Here is a 20,512-nt window from a genome sequence, read left to right as displayed (position 1 = left end):
CACTTACAGTCATGTCTACAGTCAGACCCACAGTCACATCCACAATCACACCCACAATCACACCTCAGTCATGTCCACAGTCATATTCACAGTCATGTCTACAGTCAGACCCACAGTCACATCCACAATCACACCTCAGTCATGTCCACAGTCACACTCACAGTCATGTCTACAGTCACATCCACAATCACACCCACAATCACACCTCAGTCATGTCCACAGTCACACTCACAGTCATGTCTACAGTCAGACCCACAGTCACATCCACAATCACACCCACAATCACACCTCAGTCATGCCCACAGTCACACTCACAGTCATGTCTACAGTCAGACCCACAGTCACATCCACAATCACACCCACAATCACACCTCAGTCATGTCCACAGTCACTCACAGTAACAGTCGCACTACTGTCATACCTAGTCACATCCACAATCACATCCACAATCACACCACAGTCACACCCAGCCATATCCACAGTCACCATATTCACACTACAGTCACACTCAGTCACACCCAGTCACACCCACAATCACACCTCAGTCATGTTCACAGTCACACTCACATTCATGTCTACAGTCACACTCAGTCACACCCAGTCACAACCACAATCACACCTCAGTCATGTCCACAGTCACACTCACAGTCATGTCTACAGTCAGACCCACAGTCACATCCACAATCACACCCAAAATCACACCTCAGTCATGTCCACAGTCATACTCACAGTCATGTCTACAGTCAGACCCACAATAACATCCACAATCACACTACAGGCACAACAGTCACACCCAGTCACATCCACAGTCACACCCACATTCACATTTAGTCACACCCACAGTCATGCCCAGTCACATCCAGTCACACCCTTCAGTCACACTCTACTCACCATGACCAGAGCTCCTGGTGGGGAGGGAGTTGGTGGTGATGCCCCGTCCAGTGGGGGGTTGCGGGAAGGAAGAGTGGTTGTCCGTGATGGTCAGTTTGGTTTTCTTTGGGTCATAGTTGGGTAAGACGACTGCATACTTCAGCAGCTCATCATACTCCTCCTGAGGACAGATACAAGGTCAGTGAGCTGGGTTATGAGTGAGCGAGTTTGTTGAGTTTTACGCAGCGATTTTCAGGCTATATCACTGCAGGGAACACCAGAAATGGGTTTCATACATTGTACACATGTGGGGAATCAAACCCTGATTAACCTTCCGCACCGATTTATATCAGTAAATAGAATTTTAAAGAAAAGAATGTTTAACCTAATCACAGTGCACTGTAATATTCTCCCACTTAAAGTTCTGCCTGGAAATAAGAGAGGAGGGGTGGGGTGGGGTAGGGTAGGGGAATGGAGATGTGGGTGTGGGTGTGGGTGTGGGTGTGGGTGTGGGTGTGGGTGTGGGTGTGGGTGTGGGTGTGGGTGTGGAGTTGTCGGAGTGGTCTAATGGTGCCACTTGTTGAAGGGTCTGCACATCTCAGTCAAGCAGCGTAAAAAATGTGATGGTTCCTATGAATTTGTCAGATTTTCACCTCACTCAGTACTCAGTACAGGTAAGTCATCTTGACGTTTACAAATCTGTTTATCATCAGGCATCCTTACATAGCACTCACCTGTAGCCTTGACGACACTGAACTGCCAGGGGAATCCGGGGGAAGATGAGGAATACTGTCTTCACTTTCTGACATCATGTGCGCAGATAAGAGTACTGCAAATGTGAGAAAAAATGAATATACCGTCCTCTTACAGAATGCTACAGGATGTGCATAATAATCTTGGCTTTATTTCTTCAAATATAAAACAAAATGTTATTTTTTCCTAATTTGTAACTGGATAATTTACTGTTTAGGCCCCCCAAAGTAATTGAAGTAATTACAGCAAATTTGAAGGAATGGCATCTCAAAAGTAAACAAACGCAGCCCACTCGTGAAACAATTGCAGCCATATCGGCAATTTAGCGGTAATAACAGAAACACATCGGCCATATTGGAAGCAATGTCGGTAATACTTGAAACACGCTCGGCCCTCTTCGGAGATTTTTCGGCTTTGTCCTTCAGAACCACAAAATATGAAGGAAATGTTTACACAACCTTGTTCCCAAACCATTTAGCTTTGAACCTGTCTGTATGTGGTCAGTTTTGATTTATGAATCTGAAAACACCAATGGAAATGGCCCACTTGACTTCCTCCCTGTAAGAGACAGCAGTTAACTCTTCTTGTCAATATGTTGACTGCCCCAGGTCTTCTGCAAAGCTATGCTGACATGATCAGTTGGTCAGGCTTGCTGACTTGGTTGACACATGTCATTGGTTCCCAACTGAGCAGATCGGCGCTCATGTTGATCACTGGATTGTCCAGTCCAGACTTGCTTATTTAGAGACCTCCACCATATAGCTGGAATATTGCTGAATGTGGCTTTAAACAAGAGACCAGCCAAGGAATAATAGGAAATAAGACTTTTTAACAGTGTCTTTGTGTTTGACATTTCATCCACTCTTAGACAGAACTTCAGAATTTACTCCACTTCAGTATTTATCTTGATCTAAGGGCCAATACTCGGTCATATGTCTAAAGCTAATGTCAAGAAATTTTCTAAATAGGAAGTGGAACGTTTGAATACATGAAACTAGTTCCAAGGATGAGTAGATAGCGTAGAAATCCATGACCATTTAACGTGAAAAGGTTTAAATACATGTTTTCTATTTTTGCACCACGCTCTTGCTCAAAATGCAATGTAAACATACGGCTGAATTCAAGAAAACAGGAATGTTAAATATTAAGAAGAAAATAATGTTTTCTCACAATTTGCCTGTCAGGGTAAGTTTGAAATCAAGTATAAACTTCTGGGAAATGACAGCCATGTATTATCAATGATAAGTCACAAGTAGATTTCAAATAGAGCTATGTTGATTTGATTCTCACTGGCTAGCAATGTGTTTATATACCCAGGGATTTATCTAGAAATGCTCAGAGCTTAATATTTGAGTGGGTGGGTGAGTGGGTGAGTGGGTGAGTGAGTGAGTTTAGTTTTAGGCCGCACTCAGCAATATTCCAGCTATATGGCAGTGGTCTGTAAATAATCGAGTCTGGGCCAGACAATCCAGTGACCAACAACATAAGCATCAATCTGCACAATGAGGAACTGATGAAATGTGTCAACCAAATCAGCGAGCCTGACCACCCAATCCAGTTAGCTGCCTCTTACAACAGGCATGGTTGCCTTTTGCGGCAAGTATAGATTGTTGAAGGCCTATTCTACCCTGAGACCTTCACGGGTTGCTTAATATTTGGCCCAAGACAGCAGCAAGTGTTTGTAATTAATCCCAAATTGAAATTACAAATTTCCAGATTTATTTCATATACTAGTAAAGTAACTTTGCTGTAGCCAACTATGGCTTTCTGTTAATTACACTGAGCAAAAGCATTATTATTTTTATTAGTATATTTTTTCCAAAACTAGTAGGACTCTACAGTATGTGTCTTTGAAATGATTGTAATGCATTTTAATTTTTTTTCTTAGAACCAGTAAATTGGGTAACAATGATAGAAACATATAATTTTGTGATTACTTGCATGGTTTAACTTTAGGTAAAGTCTACACAGTCTTTCATACACACTGAATTAATCTGAAATTAATTGACAAAACAGCATCCTCTTACAATACATTCTATAAAAAAAGAAAGTACATCTCAAAATCAAATAAGAAATTTGAGATTTCTGCTATCACAACCAAAAATTTGTTTTTAGGGCTTTAGTATGTCGAGAATAAGCACTGCATGTACAGTCAATGTCACTCACTGTCAAACATAACCATACAGTGTATCACAATATATTAAAAAATGGGTACCAGAATCATTTATTTATTTGCTGATACAATCCCTACAATTTAGTACAAACTATCTGTCTGGGGCACACAGCTTGAATACATATTGCATAAATCCTCAAAGTCATACATCCATAGTATAGACTGGTTTTATTTTGCATCAGCTGCCTACATGACCTACCAAACCAAAACCTGTAACACAACAAGATGTTCACTGAACCATTGCATAAAACATATTAACAATATTGATTATCAGTGATTATGGGACGGCAATCAGCTGTTGATGTTTACATCAAAACGTGATGATGTGTCTGTTCATTGGACGTCAAGTGTTTTACAGACAACATGTCTGAGTTAACGTTTGATTGATATTCTGAATTGGTGAATAGTTATGATGAACAGGACACATATGAAGATACAGACATTATTATGAGCAAGATAGTGCAGGCTGACTTTGATTCCACAATTATCAAATTCATTCTAACAGGATGTTTACAAGTGGCATACTATGTCTGATAAATCAACCAACAATTCTGTCCCATTCTGTATAGCACAAACAAACGTATGCTGTTCAGTGGCACTTTGTTTCCATTTTGCCTTTATTCTGACACTCACACCTTATATCCCATAAACTGATACCGGCGTAATCCAGACAATCAGACGGCGTGATCCAGACAGACACAATAACAAACATTGCAAAACGTTTTTTAACTATAACATATGTCACTACGATTACCAAAACAATAAACCTTTTTCTTACAGTTCAAATATGCCATCCTCTCCCAAACTGTATCCCAGATAAGGTTTCATTAATATTGCAGACATATCGAATCTGGCATTCAAGTTCTAACACGTTATATTTTTACCGCACTGTCAATCGGTTTCATGGAGATTAATGGGATCAAAGGTTCAGCTCGGCGGGAATTTTGACACACTATCCCCTGCGATAACTATATGACGCTACTCACCGAGTGACAAGAATGAAATGTGTCTTGATCAGAGAAAATATCCACAAATCTTACACTGGACAAATCTCAAACAATCGCCATCTTGTAAACAATGTTTGAAACTGGCCCCACTATAAGACGAACAATATGATTGGTTTACAATAGATATCAACTGACCTTCTATTGGCCCCAAACCACACTGCTACGAGCTCCTCGCAGACCCATAATGTCTTTATTTTAACAGCGGTGTATAGAGCTTCAACCTAAACTGGTGCTTTCTTAAAACAAAACGTTCCGTGAACGCGTTTGCCAGTCAGTCCAATCATGGTGCTTACAGGCATTATATCAGAGGGTGTATGTTGCTGAAGCCTGCGCCAAGTGTTCATTTTGAATCTGTTCGTGTCCACTGGATCTTTACAAAAAGACCAAAACGTTTACCATTCAAAGCATACTTATACTAGATGAGATAAGACAATACTTCATTGTCCATATGGTGGAAATGTTCATTGCACAGTTCCAGGTCTCAGTCATATTAAAATAAACATTTAAAAAACATCTATACAAAGTAACAGCATCAAAAGAACAGTAATCTCGAAAATTACATGCAATCCCTTTTCCTATGTATTTCACATATACTTGAAGGTATTAAAGAATTAGCGGGCCCTGTCTGTTCCTAAAGTCGGCACACGCAGTCTACGGAAGAGTGAGTGAGTTTAGTTTTACTCCACACTCAGCAATGTTCAAGCCATATGGCTGTGGTCTGTAAATAATCGAGTCTGGATCAGACAATCCAGTGATCAACAGCATGAGCATCGATCTGCGCTATTGGGAACCGACGACATGTGTCAACGAGCCTGACCACTCGATCCCGTTAGTCGCCTCTTACGACAAGCATAGTCGCTTTTCATGGAAAGCATGGGTTGCTGAAGGCCTATTCTACCCCGGGACCTTCACGGGTCGCAGTCTTTTTGATAACTTGCTGTTCATAAAAATAGCCGATAATTTCCATAGGTAGACCAATTATTCTTTTTATGAAGTATTAAGAATTTTGAGCAATGTGTTTCTGTTTTGAACAGAGAGGTTCCTATACAAACATAGAAAGTTAGAAGTTCGAACAGACTGGATAAAAGTAATGGTGATCTAGCTCATAGTCCCATATTATTTTACCTGCTGCCTTGCCCTCCCTGCCTAAATGAAGCAAGTCTAGATTTCCTCATGTTGTGAATTTCCCATCTGACTGAGGTTCCGTTTCAATTAAAATGGATTTATTTGTTACCATCAAAATTATATATTTTCAGAGACTAGGCCATAGGCTTAAGCAGATTCTGCATGCATGTGTATCTAATTTAAATTGTTATAAAAATTCACATTCCCTGTAGCAAATATGACAAGAAAACGTTATTAAAACGTGAAAGGGTTTACCCATATGTTTGGCAGCATGTCCGACAGTCTCTAAACCACTACCAAACCGTTTCTGTAATGCCACAAGCCTAAATCTAAATTTCCTCAGCTTCCCGCCTTACTACTACTGCTGCTGCTGCTGCTACTACTACTACTACTACTGCTGCTGCTGCTGCTGCTACTACTACTGCCGCTACTACTACTGTTACTACTACTGCTGCCACCACCACCACTACTACTACTACTACTACTACTACTACTACTACTACTACAGATTCCCAGGTTAACTTTGAAGTTTAAAACCTGTTCCGTCCCATTTACTGACTCAACAAGCTTTAAGTGTCCTGCACCATCAAGCATACGCGTATATTGCTTGACTGGGGACTTTTAAACTGTGAGGAATTCACATGTTATGATGTGAAAAATCTGTAATATCTATTTTCTCGCGTCACCGGACATCTCGTTTTGAACTACGTGAAAAATGTATCTGTAACTATATGTAATTTGAATGAGTTCTGTTTGTAAATGATAATGTAATGTTTTGTTGTTGTTGTTTTCTGTTGTTTGGGGTGTTTTTTGGTTGTGTGTGCGTGCGTGTGTTTGTGTGCGTGCGTGCGTGCGTGCGTGTGTGCCTCTCCGTAAGAAACATCATCACCGCCCTAACAGTAAAAGAAAGGCCCGCCACTGTAATTTGTAACAGAACTTTTTGTTTAGTTTTATTGTGAAAACCTTAAGGTGTTTGTCGTCGCCAATAGCTTACAATTGTTGACGCGGCGTTAAATACCTTTCACTCATTCACTCACGCTCTGTCAGCTGAACAGCTGAATGGATCGAGTTCATCACCTAACTAGGGTCATAGTATATGTTGTGCCAGATATCGCCAAGACTGACGTGTGACACACCAGACTCCATACAGAGAAGACACAACTCGCTTGCAACACATCTTGTCAATATGAAGTATAAACACGCAGCGAGGAGAGCACCGCGGACACCTGCAACGATAAACTAGGTACCGTCTAAGAAGCAATAGCGAAGCGCAGAATACCGACAAGACCATTTGAAGGCACCTGCTGCCGGAAGTAAAAGTCTGTGTACTTGCACACAACAGGGAAAATGGGTGGCCTCTTCGAAATGGACTTCTTGGACGATGTCCGACGCATGAATAAGAGACAGGTTAGTTTGTATCGCAATTACTTACAATAGCAACACATGACTGAGATATCAGTGTGATTTTGATCGTAAATGTGCCGCTACATCACCTCAACACAGGCCGGCATCTGTCGCTTCGCACACGTGTAATCAGCGGATTCGTGTAAACATATGGCCAAGTTTAGGTAGAATTTTACAAATGTTACGAGTTTATATCCATGCTTTGTAGTTTACAAGTAATATTGAAATGTATCTGGACAGTGAATGCAACGTCATACTGATTTTGAAGATGACAAATTTCAGATTCAGTTTCAGAAACATATGTCACACATTAGAATTAGGAGAGATTAAATGGTTTATTTTGACTTTTGAGATGTCAGACTGATTTGGATATGAAGAAAGGGTAAGAGTTCCGCCCATACCCCACCTGCCAAGACATCAACTGACGAACTGACACTCAAATTAATCACTAGTTATACCGTCAATAATGTGTGTAAGGCATGAGAAACAATTCAGCCTCGGGAATCGAACGGGTGCCGACAACGGTTGAGGTCAGCATAACAACATCGCCATATGTAAGCTATATTCCATACAACTGATCAATACTCAAGAAAAGTACAATGTACCTCTACTGGCTTCCCGAGTAAACGGAGCCAGTATCCTCTAGGATTTGCAGAAAAATGTCTTTCTCGGCACTACAGCGATACATACACTCGACTACATGTAGAGCAAAGTAGTGTCGCCGAGTTTGTGTTTATGGTAGTTGCCTTTTGATGCACCACCACCAGTTTTAGATGAGGTTTGTACAGACACCGTTGGTGGGATTTGACACTAAATACAAATAATTTTACTGGAAATGGCGGATTATTTGAAAATATTTCGCACCCAGATACTATACTGCATACGCTTACCTTAAAAGTTCCCTAAATGGTTGACTGTACTGTAGGTGTAGGCTATTGGTTTGGTAGGCGTGTCATTTTATGTAAATGAGTCACCTGAGTCATGTCACGCCATTACCGAATTCTTACACCGAAATTGTTAATCGGAGGTAACAAAGATACCTGTTTCGATGAATTTGATTCTGTTTAAAGAAATATTGTTGAAAGCCTATAGTATTTTTTGTTGAATTTAATTATAAGAATTGACTGTGTATTTCTTTCGTTGCATTGAGGTATGAAATTAAAAGCCAATGTGCAAACTTTTGTAAGAATCTGCTACCCGGATTCATACAGTTTGCACATTGGTTTTCACTAGTTTCATACATCAATGCAGCGAAAGAAACACAGTCAATCCTTAATTATTAATTATGTTAATAGGTGAAAATACATCCCAAATCTAAGTATTAAGTAGTTCTGTGGTTATAATGTAATGTTTGTATCTTCTTTCAGATAAAGCATCCCAAAATGATGATCAGGGTTTAAATATCCCTTTCTGATAATTCCTTTCATGAGCCTTTTCATTACACCACCAATTCATTTCAGAAATGAATATCCAATTAAGTTTTAGGAGACTCTAAACAATGCACAGAAATGTTTCTATTATATTTTTGTGTGTGTGTGAAAACATGTTCATTTTTGTAGGGTTAGTTTTTTTTTCAGTATTTCTAATGATGATATCTGTAAAATCTTGTGGAATATATTTCTCGAAATTGTAAACTTGTAACACTGAGTTATTCAAATATTTGTTGGTAAAAGGTAACTTTAGGCTTTGTTTTGTAAGATCATGTATAATTAAGATTTTTATGGGTAATATTTGGCATTTATAACTAACATTAGGCATGACATGGAAGATTTGCCAGCATTCACCTGATGCAGCATCCTCGATGTCTAAAGGATATACGTTCCAATAAGTCTCCACTATACCCTGGATGCATCTATGGCTAAGCTCGATAAATTTATTACCTACGGTACCTTGGCTAGCTTTTTATCCAATCAGGTGTATACGCTGGGAAGTTGAGCAAACCTATCACAACACTTTCGCTTTTTAAATTATTTAACCGATTAAACTTGGCAACACGAACCATGCACAAATTCTCCGAAAGAGGCAGAAGGAGTCCTTGCATATATTTTTAAAAATTTTCGGACCTATCAATGTTTGTGTATGATTTCTCCTAAATCTTAGTCGCACTGCGAACAAACCTTCGCAGATGCAACCGCTATCTTTATTGACACTGGCAAATTCAGTTGTAATGGCGGCTTAGCTGATTGGCTGATTGTGAGAATGCGAGCCAGCAAAGGGAGGTAATAAAATTTTCGGACTGAGCTGTAGATGCATCCAGGGTATAGTGGAGACTTATCGGAATGCTGTCCAAAGCTTATTTTGCTGTACTGTTGTTCCTGGGGTGAGGGGTAGCCTAGCGGTTAAAGTGTTTCCTTATCATGGTGAGAGCCCAGGTTCGATTCCCGACATGGGTACAGTGTGTGAAGCCTATTTCTGGTGTCTCACTCAGTCCTTCACTCATCATTACGGTCTTTTCTGACACTCTGCCTCATAAATCTGTTTTTGTTTCAGCTTTACTACCAGATTCTCAATTTTGGAATGATTGTATCCTCAGCTCTAATGATTTGGAAAGGTTTGATGGTTGTCACTGGCAGTGAGAGTCCGATTGTTGTCGTTCTCAGGTGAGTGAGTCTGGCTTGCGTCAGGGTAGTTTGATGGTTGTCGCTGGCAGTGAGAGTCCGATTGTTGTCGTTCTCAGGTGAGTGAGTCTGGCTTGCGTCAGGGTAGTTTGATGGTTGTCGCTGGCAGTGAGAGTCCAATTGTTGTCGTTCTCAGGTGAGTGAGTCTGGCTTGCGTCAGGGTAGTTTGATGGTTGTGAATGGCAGTGAGAGTCTGATTGGTTGTTGTTCTCAGGTGGGTGAGTCTGGCTTGGGTCAGGGTATTTTCTAGTGGTGCAACTGCTACACGGCTCAATTTTAGAGATTTTAACCTACTTGCACCAGGTGCAACCTGATAACAACCTGGTTGCACCAAATTCCAGTTGCACTGCTTTTTTGGCAATATATGATAAAAGAAATATGCAACTGATTTATATAGATGCCTGAGAAACTTTTCACCTTTTTTATTTAGGCTTATATGATCAGCACTAAGGACAGGGATGGATATTTTCTGCTGATCCACAGATTACCATCAGTTTCACTTGAAACTGTTCAATTCTGTCAATCGTCTAAATCCATTGATCAACCCGAAGACCCCATTCAGGGGTTCAAAAGCCCCATCGTCCAGGACAAGTCAGTTTCATTTTGGGCAATCAAATAATGGTATCCATCTGGTCCGTGGACTGCTATATAATTTCCACTTGTGGTTTCAAACTGCAAATAAACTTGAATTTCATTTCATATCTGCTCATAATGTAGGTATTAAATTGCAGAACAATAGTAATTTAGAGCTATTGTTCTTTGAAATTTATCACTCTTCAATAAATGGTCCACTAAACATTAACATCAAACATTGTGTCATAAAATCAGGGCAAGTGGAAAATTAGTCAAGTTCTTGAAGTCACTTGACCTGTGACGTGCCATTGGTTCCCAGTTGCACAGATCGATGTTGATAACTGTATTGTCTGGTCCAGACTCGATTATTTACAGACCACTGCCATATGACTGCAGCATTGCTGAGTGTGGGGTTAAACTAAACTCACTCACTTTCTGACTTAAGGGTAGCCTTGATATGCAATATCTGTAAAGATCCAGGTTGGAACTGGTCCTCAGTAAGTGAGGACGAGCAGGATCACTGACTCGCCCACTATTCCAGTTGTCTAGATTTGATGCTCATGCTGTTGATCATTGGATTGTCTGGTCCTGGCTTGATTCTTTACAGACAGGTGCCATATGATATAGCTGGAATATTGCTGAGTGTGGCGTAATATTGGAGTATTAAGCAACAAACAGTCAATCTTATTTAAGTAAACACAACACGAAATCAGACCTAAGTGTCTTCAGAGCAGACTGTGACAAATTATGAAATGTGCAAAATTTCTGCATGAAAGCCATGTGTCTTAAACACTGAAGAGTGATTTTGGTTAATATTGATATGTTGATATGGTGTTTGGCAGTGGAAGTATGGAGCCAGCGTTTCACAGAGGCGACCTTCTGTTCCTCACTAACTACAAGGAGGAGCCGATCCGTGTTGGGGAGATTGTGGTGTTCAAGGTAGAGGGCCGAGACATTCCCATCGTACATAGAGTCCTCAAAGTGCACGAGAAGTAAGTGATGCTGTCCTACACAATTTCCTCCACCCTTAACATGGTTCATGGCTACATTTCTATCTCACCATAAATAGAAAGTATTGGTACATGCACACACGATTATGCATCCACAGTCATGTGTGCATGAACACCGGCATATATGCACACATGTTCACACACCATCGACGCAGATGCCGTCACCACAGACGTACACATATACACATCTCATCTTGCTTGCATGTACAAACACCTTCAATCTAATGCACACACACGCACCATCACACGCAGTATTTGAAGAGGCTGGCAGTGGCAGAGACATTCACAGATTCAAATATAAGTCATGAAAGAGTGTATGCTGTTGTGTCTCCTTCTCGACTGTCATAGCAACCGTTCTCGTAAAATCCCATAGTGGTCAAAAATCACAACATGAATTATCCTCCATTGTTCTATCCAATCCGATCACGTTAAGTCAACTTAGATCCATGGTGGTTTCCATGGAGTTGATTAATGTGCAGATAGATTCGGCATTTCATGTTTAAATGAAAAGCAGAAACAATAGAGAATGTATGAATCAGTAAAAAAGATGTTTTTGTTTATGTGACACTTAACACATTTAATGGCTCGCTTGTCCATTGTCAGCGAGGGTGATGGAGAGATCACTGATCGGCCATTAGATGACTGAGTTCTCGCTAGACAAAACATTTGCACAATGAGCTGGGGAAGGGGTTCTAGTTTTCCCCAGTCATATGGAAATTACTGAGGATTTTTGAATAGTCACTTTTGAAACATAAACATTGCACCACTAAATCTGATAGCATCTGCTCATGAATCCAGAACACTCACTGCATGAAAGGGCCATATTCATGAAATTAGAACAGAGCTTACATAGGTAGAGATGGCAGGAGTCACCCCTGTGCTAAGAGAATGATTTGGTGAACTTAGACCATCCTCGCAAAGACATTGTAATATGGCATTCAACATTAATGGGTCAAAGAACTGGTCGGCTCATCTGTATAATGTGTCTGAATGGGGTATTCATGCTTAACTGCTCCATGGTATCTCAGTGAGTTAGCACGATAGAAAACAGCTGAAGTCTGGGCCTACTCCTACTCCTAGGCTAAATGTAGAGATAGCATCAAAATCAGGTAATATGATACACCCAGCCTTGTCACCCATACTGCATATCGTGACCATGTTGAACACCAGGGCTTGTCACCACCCATTAGACAATGTGATCAATTCTCAAGCAGTTTGTTTATGAACATGTGGACACTGTTTCAACAGTGGACTGAACCCTGTTAATTTTTAGTAATCTGATACCTCCTGTAGCTAGTTCCACATCAACAAGAAGTTTTGGAGTGTGGGAGGTGTCATACTAATAACTGAATAACACGTTTACTGCTGCTGAGAGATCCTAAAATATAGGGGCTTTTCTAGCATTTGGCCTGGGACTAGGCCAGTACAAGCAGACACATATACCCACAAAAGACCGTCATCATGAGCGAAATATTCTGAAGTACAACGTTTAACCCGATTTCACCACCTCACTGTGTTGTTGTTTCTAGGGAAGATGGTACAGTAAAGTTCCTAACCAAGGGAGACAACAACTCAGTAGATGACCGAGGCCTGTACGCCCCTGGTCAGTTGTGGCTGGAGAAAAAGGATGTGGTCGGTCGAGCTAGAGGGTGAGTGAAGAAGCGGTTCTGCTTACAATAAATGATGGTCAAAACTTGTGTAGAACTGTGTATGAAATAAGACCTGCACGACAGTCTGATACATGGTAACTTTTGCTCTGAACTGGCAAGTTTTGGAAGTTTTTGTTGAATTTGGCCATTTAAATAGACTTATTTCATTCATGGATGTAGAACTCTAAGAAATTGTGTTTAAATGTAGTTGAGAGGCTTGTTGCTTGTTCTTAGAAACTGAAAATAGTCAGGGTGATAAGAAGGGGTTAAAGTGTTCGCCCGGGTTTGATATCATTGCAAATGTCTATTCTGAGGGTACAATTCATTTCGGGAGATAAAGTCCTGAAATATCTTCTTGATTCTTTTCGTGTTTACCAAAGTCTGCAACCATAATAGGACTCCATGTTGAACTTCGTATTCTTCATTTGTTTCAGATTTGTGCCTTATGTTGGCATAGTGACGATATTAATGAATGATTATCCAAAGTTTAAGGTATGTATTTGACACACTTTTGATAAATACGTTTAAAGCAGCTAGACTCTTGAGACCAGTGAAAGTCCGGGATAGAAAAGGCCTTCAGCAACCCATACTTGCAACAAAAGACGACTATGCTTATCGTAAGAGGCGACTAACAGGATCAGGTGGTCAGGCTCGTTGACTTGGTTGGCACATGTCATCGGTTCCCAGTTGCACAGATCGGTGCTCATGCTGTTGACCATTGGACTGTCTGGGCCAGGCTGGATTATTTACAGGCCGCCGCCATATAGCTGGAATATTGCTGAGTGCCGCATAAAACTAAACTCACCCACTGAAACAATCACACACACTTGACTGTTGAAGTTGTGGGTTGGAAATGATGGTCCATCGGGGATCAGATGGTCAAAATGGCTGACCTGGTTGATAAATGTGGTATCCTAGTGATGGTTGATATTTTGCAGGCCATTGATAACTGGTCATAACAGGATTACTTGTATTAATAGTTGAAATATTGGGGAGGGTGATGTCAAGTTACCAAACAAGATCAACCAAACAATTTTAGAGAATGGCGATAGGGTAGCTAAGTGGCTAAAGCATTTAGTTGTCACACCAAAGACCCGGGTTTGATTCCACACAAAGGTAGAAGGTGTGAAGCCAATAATATTGCTGCAACATGGATAAAAGCAGCACAAAACTCACTCACTCACTTTCTGGGGCCTCAATCCTGCCCAGCCATGAAGTATAAATGAAGCATGTGGCTTTGTTCTCCAAGCAGTAAATAGGTACCCGGTAGGATGAAAACCAGTTAGAAGCAGCTGTGGTTGCATACTTGCTAGGGGCTGAGAATAAAAACTCATGTGATACTGATTTTTAGATTAGAGTCCTCTGAGCATACTCACAGATGATGCAAACATTATGGAGTCATTTCTGTAATTCCAAAAAATTAGTTCACCAAGAAAAGTATTGGAAAATATAACTTGACTTAACCTATATTGAAACCTCACCTTTCTAACCTCAATTGAGGCGGTGGGGTAGCCTAGTGGTCAAAGTGTTGGCCTGGCACTTTGAAGACCCAGGTTTGATTCCCCACATAGGTACAGTGTGTATCCCCATATTTTTTACCCTTTGAAAGCGACCTGTCATAGTCAGCTTGTTGACAGTTTGAGATAAAATGTCTGCCTTCACACATTAATTTTTGTTTCTTTTTCTTTCAGTATGCCATTTTAGCATGTCTCGGGATCTTCGTGTTGATACATCGAGAATGATCATGTGACCTCATCAGCCAATCACCTGTTATATCATTTCATTGAGGCGAGTGCGGATGTAACTTTATCAATATTAAATCAGATTGAATTGCGTCTACATGACAGGTTCTTAACTGTTTGAATCGGGAAAAACTCATGTCTAGTCTAAATATCAGTAATCATGAATTACTGGATTGATACACATTGTGAATAAAGGCCTTTTTGTAATTACTTGTTTACAGGTTTTTTCTCTAACAACTTGATTTCATAACAAGAAAATACTTAAATATTGTCTGTGTCTGTTGTTTTAAAGTATTGTAGGTTGTAGAAGAATATATAAATTCAGTCTGTTATTTAGGTTGAATAACTCACGCGAAATGAAATGTACTTTAGGGCTGCAACAAATCACCAAAACCTCAATTCTGTTCAATTTTCGATATTTGACCCATTTTCAATTTGATTCTTTATACAGGTTAAAACATCAGATGTCATTCAAACTCTCAAAGTGGGCTTTTTTAGAGTGAAATCCATCGTCAACTTGATGATGTCTCCTAACAGTTCTCATTTGATAATAGTCTGTGCTCACATGCTCAAAACTACTCAATTTGGAGTAAAAATACCGTTCAGGGTGTGTAGAAATAATTTAAATAGGTATTAAAATATCAAATGGAAATAGTGCTAATATTTGTCAAAAATTGGAACTATGGTGTCACATTCGGTTTTCAATACATCGAATAGAATTGTTGCAGCCCTGATGTCCATTGTTACTGTTTACAGTAAATCTGTTACAAAATGGGATTTTTCAACTTGATCATATTCTGAAAAGCTCAAGAAATCATCATTTTATAGTTACCTGTTTCTAAGTTCCTGATCTTTTGGTTGGCAGATCTGTAAACCTATTAATACAGACATGACTTTGTGTGAATGAGGAAGCGATGAATCTATCGTTGAAATGTGTCTGCTATAGCTATCCTCCCATTGTTAAGGAAGCCATTTGATGCACATCTCAAGAGAATTAGCATGAGGTAGCCTAATGGTTAAAGCATTGCTTCACCACACCGACCACCAAGGTTCAGTTCCCCACATGGGTACAAGGTGTGAAGGGTTCCCTTCCGTGACGTTGCTGGAATATTGCTTAAATCGGTGAAAAACCAAACTCATCCGATCACTAAAACAGCATATAGAGATGACTGCTTTGTTTATTTCTTCCTGTAGGGCAGTGGTTAAAGCATTCACTCATCACGCTATAGATCTGGGTTCGATTCCCCACTTGGGTACAAAAGAGTGACCTTGAACTTGAGAGTTAGTGTGAATGGAGTACATATTTCTCATAGCACTTCGAATTAGAGTTAGCTGAAAAAGTAGCGTTTTATTAAGTGTTATGTTGTATACTGATGTTGTATCAGTGAAGACTTTTTCAACTTTGTTTTTTGTTGTACCTTCATCAATAAAGACGTAAGGGCGACCTTGAGTACGAGAGTTGAACATGGTCTTCATTAAGTAGCTGAAATCAAAATATCATTCATTGGTTTCATGAAAAGTCATATCAAGAAGGAAGAATCGTTTGAGTTACATGTTAGAAAGATTGAAATATGGTGGTTTGGAAATAATGCTGTGTGCATCACTTCCTTGCATGCTACCAAATTAGTTCTTGGATTGGATATCTGTGTTGGTAATCTGATATTCAGAAAATGGTAGGGGCAATGACCCATTTTCAATTCCCCACGTGGGAGCAATATGTGAAGCCCATTTGTGGTGTCCTCTGCCATTGTGTTGCTGAAATATTGCTAAAATTGGCAAAAACAATACTCACTCGCTGACTCTTCCTAGTTTGAATGACATCTGGTTACAGAGTTGAGCTTGTATGGAATGTTGTAGCTAAGTCTTCTTAATGAAAAAGTACAAGATATCACCTGAGAGTATAATATTTATAGAACCACGGTTCTGTGAGGATATTGACAATAAAACATCAAGCCAGTAGGAGCTTATATCTTTTCCTGTTTCAGTTTTACAAATCGTGCCATAGAGGAAAAATTCTGCATTTTCTATGTAAAAGCAAAACTACAGGCAGATTCAGAGGAGGGATTAATGTGCGCCCACATTTTGTCCTGAAAGTTTATTGTATGACCATTGACAAAGGGTGAAGATGAACTTTGCATCCCCTTTCTCAAATATCTGTATCTGCCTCTCTAGAATCTTAATCTCGATGCTTGGTGACTGAGCTTATAAGCCTTTTGACAATCTGTTATTAAGAAGAGAGTTGGTAGCCTAGTGCTTCAATTTCGTAACCTTCCTCGATATCTCCACGGTATATGTTCCAATAATCTCCAATATACCCTTTATGATGCATCTGTAGCTCAACCCAATAATTGTATTACCTCCCAAACCGATTTCACCCACTAACTCAGCTTGCTCGTTGGAAAGAGATGTAAAATATTTGTATGAAAGATAAATTCTTCAATTTATCTATAATTGTTTTTTGCAGGCATTGTAGAAACTATAAATTTATATTTCTTAACAGCTAACTGACATTTCATGGAGTAGTTTTATTTGTTTGTTTGCTATCTTTGTTGACACTGACAAGCCCAGAGGCTTAACTGATTGGCTGTTGTGAGAATCCAGTGCTAGCAAAGGGAGGTAATAAAATTATCATGCCGAGCCGAGCCGTAGATGCATCCAGGCTGCAGTGGAGATATGTGAAACCTCTTTCTCCTGTCACCAGCTATGGTAGTTCAAATATATCATGGAGCTGCTTTGTTTGTTTGTTTGTCATTCATTGTGGTACTGGTGTACTAGCTTTCATTCATATGTATTTTAGTTGGTTCTTTGTCAGGTAGCAAGTTACTTGTTATGTTTAACTCTCAGTTAGTTGTCGTTGATTTGAGTATAATATTGTTCAGATGGAAATTATGTTGAACATAGTTTTTTTCTGCCTGCCATTCTTTGGGATCCAAACAGCAGTTTTATAAAATATATGATTTTCAGTGAACAGAAAGTGGCACAGAATGAATTAGCTTTATTGCAGAAACAGCCAGCTCAAAATTTTCACCTTTGTTTACAAATACTAGTAGATCGTTTTAAAAAAGATTGATTTACAAGACTGATAAAATTCAAATGATAAAGCCAAGGAGAAAACAGATGATGAAGAGGAAATTAAGGGAAAATTTATTCCCCTCCCCTCGGATATGTTTCATCTGTATGGATCTATATTAAATTCTCTCATACACATTTGCATTAGCTAGTGGAATGCTCACAAAATGGAAAATCCCCTACGTTCATGTAATGGTATATTTAGTCATTTCTGTCTTCGAAATAATCAAAACATGAAACATTTCTTAACGAAGCAGCAATCTGATTTATGATCGTGTGTCAGTTTCTATTCTTGGTGGTCCAGTTACTCTTTTTGTTTGAGACCACCTTTAAAACTTCCATAACTTATTACCAACTGCTGACCAGTATCTAGTATTCATTCCAGTACTGACATCTGTATCCAGTACTGGAGAGAATATGTGCATGTGGAAGAATATGGGTGAATGTCATTGTTATTGTCCGATCATGCTTTGTAAATTGTTCATCAGTCCTACTTTTGACATGTTGCATCAATAAAATATTAAATTTTCTTACTGTTGAGTTTTTTTTGACTGAGGTAGCTTAGTTCATAGTAGCATGTTGGTTAGTGCTTGCTCATCACGCTGAATACTCTGGTTCGAAAAATGTCTCAGAAATGTACCCATGAATATTAATTAAATGAAATGTGCCAGTGATATACTCATATTGTGATAATCATATATCTAGAAAAAACAATCAATTTTTTTTTCATTTTCAACAGGTCAAATTATATTGATTTACTTTAATTCCAGACCCATGAAGATCCCAGTTGAAATTAAGGGTCAACAACCCATCCTTGTGAGAGGTGACTAACCGGATCGGTTGATCAGGATCAGTGACATGGTTGACACATTATCCTGTCCCAACGGTGTAGATAGATGTTCATGATGTTGCTCACTGAAAGGCCCATGCTTATTTATATACATACTCAGGGATGAGAAATTTCCGCGGATCCGCGGAAATCCGCGTTTTTTTACATCCCCAGGGTCATTTTTCTGAAACGTCTAAATATATATACAGTGTTAATATTGATTTTAGAAGCCATATTTAGTGTGTAAAATGCCGAAATCCCAGGAGCTTCCGGGGGCCTTCGCCCCCCTGGGCCCCCGACCAGGCTCCGCCCCCAGACCCCCGACTAGTTTTCAGCTGTAAATGAAAATTTCCATTCTCATCCCTGCATACTGGAATACTGCATAGAGCAGCATTAAACAAGACAGCCAGTCAGCCTTCATGGTCTACTTGGCAAACAGTGAGTGAGTTTAGGTTTACGTCGCACTCAGCGATATTCCAGCTATAAGGCGGTGGTCTGTAAATAATCGAGTCTTGACCAGACAATTCAGTGATAAACAACATGAGCATCGATCTGCACAATTGGGAAGCTATGACATGTGTCAACCAAGTCAGCGAGACTGACCACCCGATCCTGTTAGTCGTCTGTTACGACAAGCATGGGTTGCTGAAGGCCTGTTCTACCACGGGACCACGGGTCTGAAGTTGTTCAATCAAAGGATTACAGCATTCAATATCTCAGTAAAGTCTGTAAATATGATTTTACGCCGCTTTCAGCAATGTTTCAGCAATATAACGACGGGACACCAGAAATAGTCTTCACACAGTGAACAGGTGAGGATCGAAACAGGGTCTTCAGCGTTAAGAGTGAACGCTTTGAACATTTCTGCTGAGTCATGGCTTTCATTTTCATGTACACAAACCCATGAAGATCGGGTTAGATCTGATCATCAATAACTCATGCTTGTCGTAAGAGGCGACTAACGGGATCCGGTTTTCAGGCTCGCTGACTTGGTGGACACATGTCATTGTATCGCAGGGCCTAGATTTTCGAAGCTCTCTTAGCGCTAAGAGAGTCGTAAATGTCATACGTTAACATTAACTTACGACTATCTTAGCGCTAAGAGAGCTCCGAAAATCTAGGCCTAGTTGCGTAGATCGATGCTCACTGGATTGTCTGCTTCGGAGTCGCATATTTAAAGATATCCGTCGTATAGTTCTTATTATTGTTGAGTGGGGCGTAAAACTAAACTCATTCAGTCACGTAAACTACTTTACATTTGCGCAGTCAACTATGAAATGCACCTAACAATCACAGACATGCAACATGCTAACATGCATTCCAATTCCATTTAATGTGATGACTTCTTATTTACAAGATAATAATATCGTTTTGGTTTTTATTTATTTCCATTGTGAGATATCATTGACAATGTATGCATAGATCATATGAATATTCATGTTGGAAACTGCATGTAACAGCTTGTCATTGTGGCCAGGCATGCAAACCTGGATTCTTCTGTTCTCTTGCCATTGTGAAGGACACCATCGTCTGTCTGGATGGTTGGAGACGACGGAGAGAGCTACTTCCAGACAACCGTAAGTTCCACATATCAGAGTTCGAGACAACAGTTAAGAAAACCTTGTACCAATTCGAACGTCAACAGCTGCAATTCTGTGAGAGTTCCACGGAACAACCGTAAAGAGTACGC

General features: G+C 39.9%; 2 protein-coding genes across 3 annotated transcripts in view; one reads left to right on the top strand and one right to left on the bottom strand.

Annotated features, from left to right (window-relative positions):
- Window positions 1–4,935, bottom strand: part of LOC137259998 (centrosomal protein POC5-like) — a 28,692-nt gene extending 23,757 nt beyond the window's left edge. Inside the window, exons 1-3 of one of the 2 annotated variants that reach the window (XM_067797678.1) lie at window positions 4,783–4,935; window positions 1,605–1,699; window positions 892–1,051 (exon numbers count right to left, since the gene is read on the bottom strand). In XM_067797678.1, the coding sequence (XP_067653779.1) occupies window positions 892–1,051; window positions 1,605–1,682 (238 nt within the window). In that variant the 5' untranslated portion in view covers window positions 1,683–1,699; window positions 4,783–4,935. Of the gene's footprint in view, window positions 1–891; window positions 1,052–1,604; window positions 1,700–4,574; window positions 4,655–4,782 lie in introns of those variants that run through there. The other variant, XM_067797677.1, reaches the window with a different exon arrangement.
- Window positions 4,936–7,209: 2,274 nt separating this feature from the next.
- On the top strand, window positions 7,210–18,522 carry LOC137260017 (signal peptidase complex catalytic subunit SEC11A). Its single transcript, XM_067797699.1, has 6 exons — window positions 7,210–7,335; window positions 9,823–9,932; window positions 11,366–11,515; window positions 13,063–13,182; window positions 13,617–13,674; window positions 14,874–18,522. Exons 1-6 carry the CDS (start codon window positions 7,276–7,278, stop codon window positions 14,922–14,924), a joined length of 549 nt encoding a protein of 182 aa, XP_067653800.1. The 5' UTR covers window positions 7,210–7,275; the 3' UTR covers window positions 14,925–18,522.
- Window positions 18,523–20,512: the final 1,990 nt, after the last annotated feature.

The sequence above is a fragment of the Haliotis asinina genome, chromosome 13, assembly GCF_037392515.1.
Source record: "Haliotis asinina isolate JCU_RB_2024 chromosome 13, JCU_Hal_asi_v2, whole genome shotgun sequence".
NCBI lineage: Eukaryota > Metazoa > Mollusca > Gastropoda > Lepetellida > Haliotidae > Haliotis > Haliotis asinina.
Note: the sequence above shows the minus strand (reverse complement) of the source record. Positions and strands in the feature narration are given on the sequence as shown.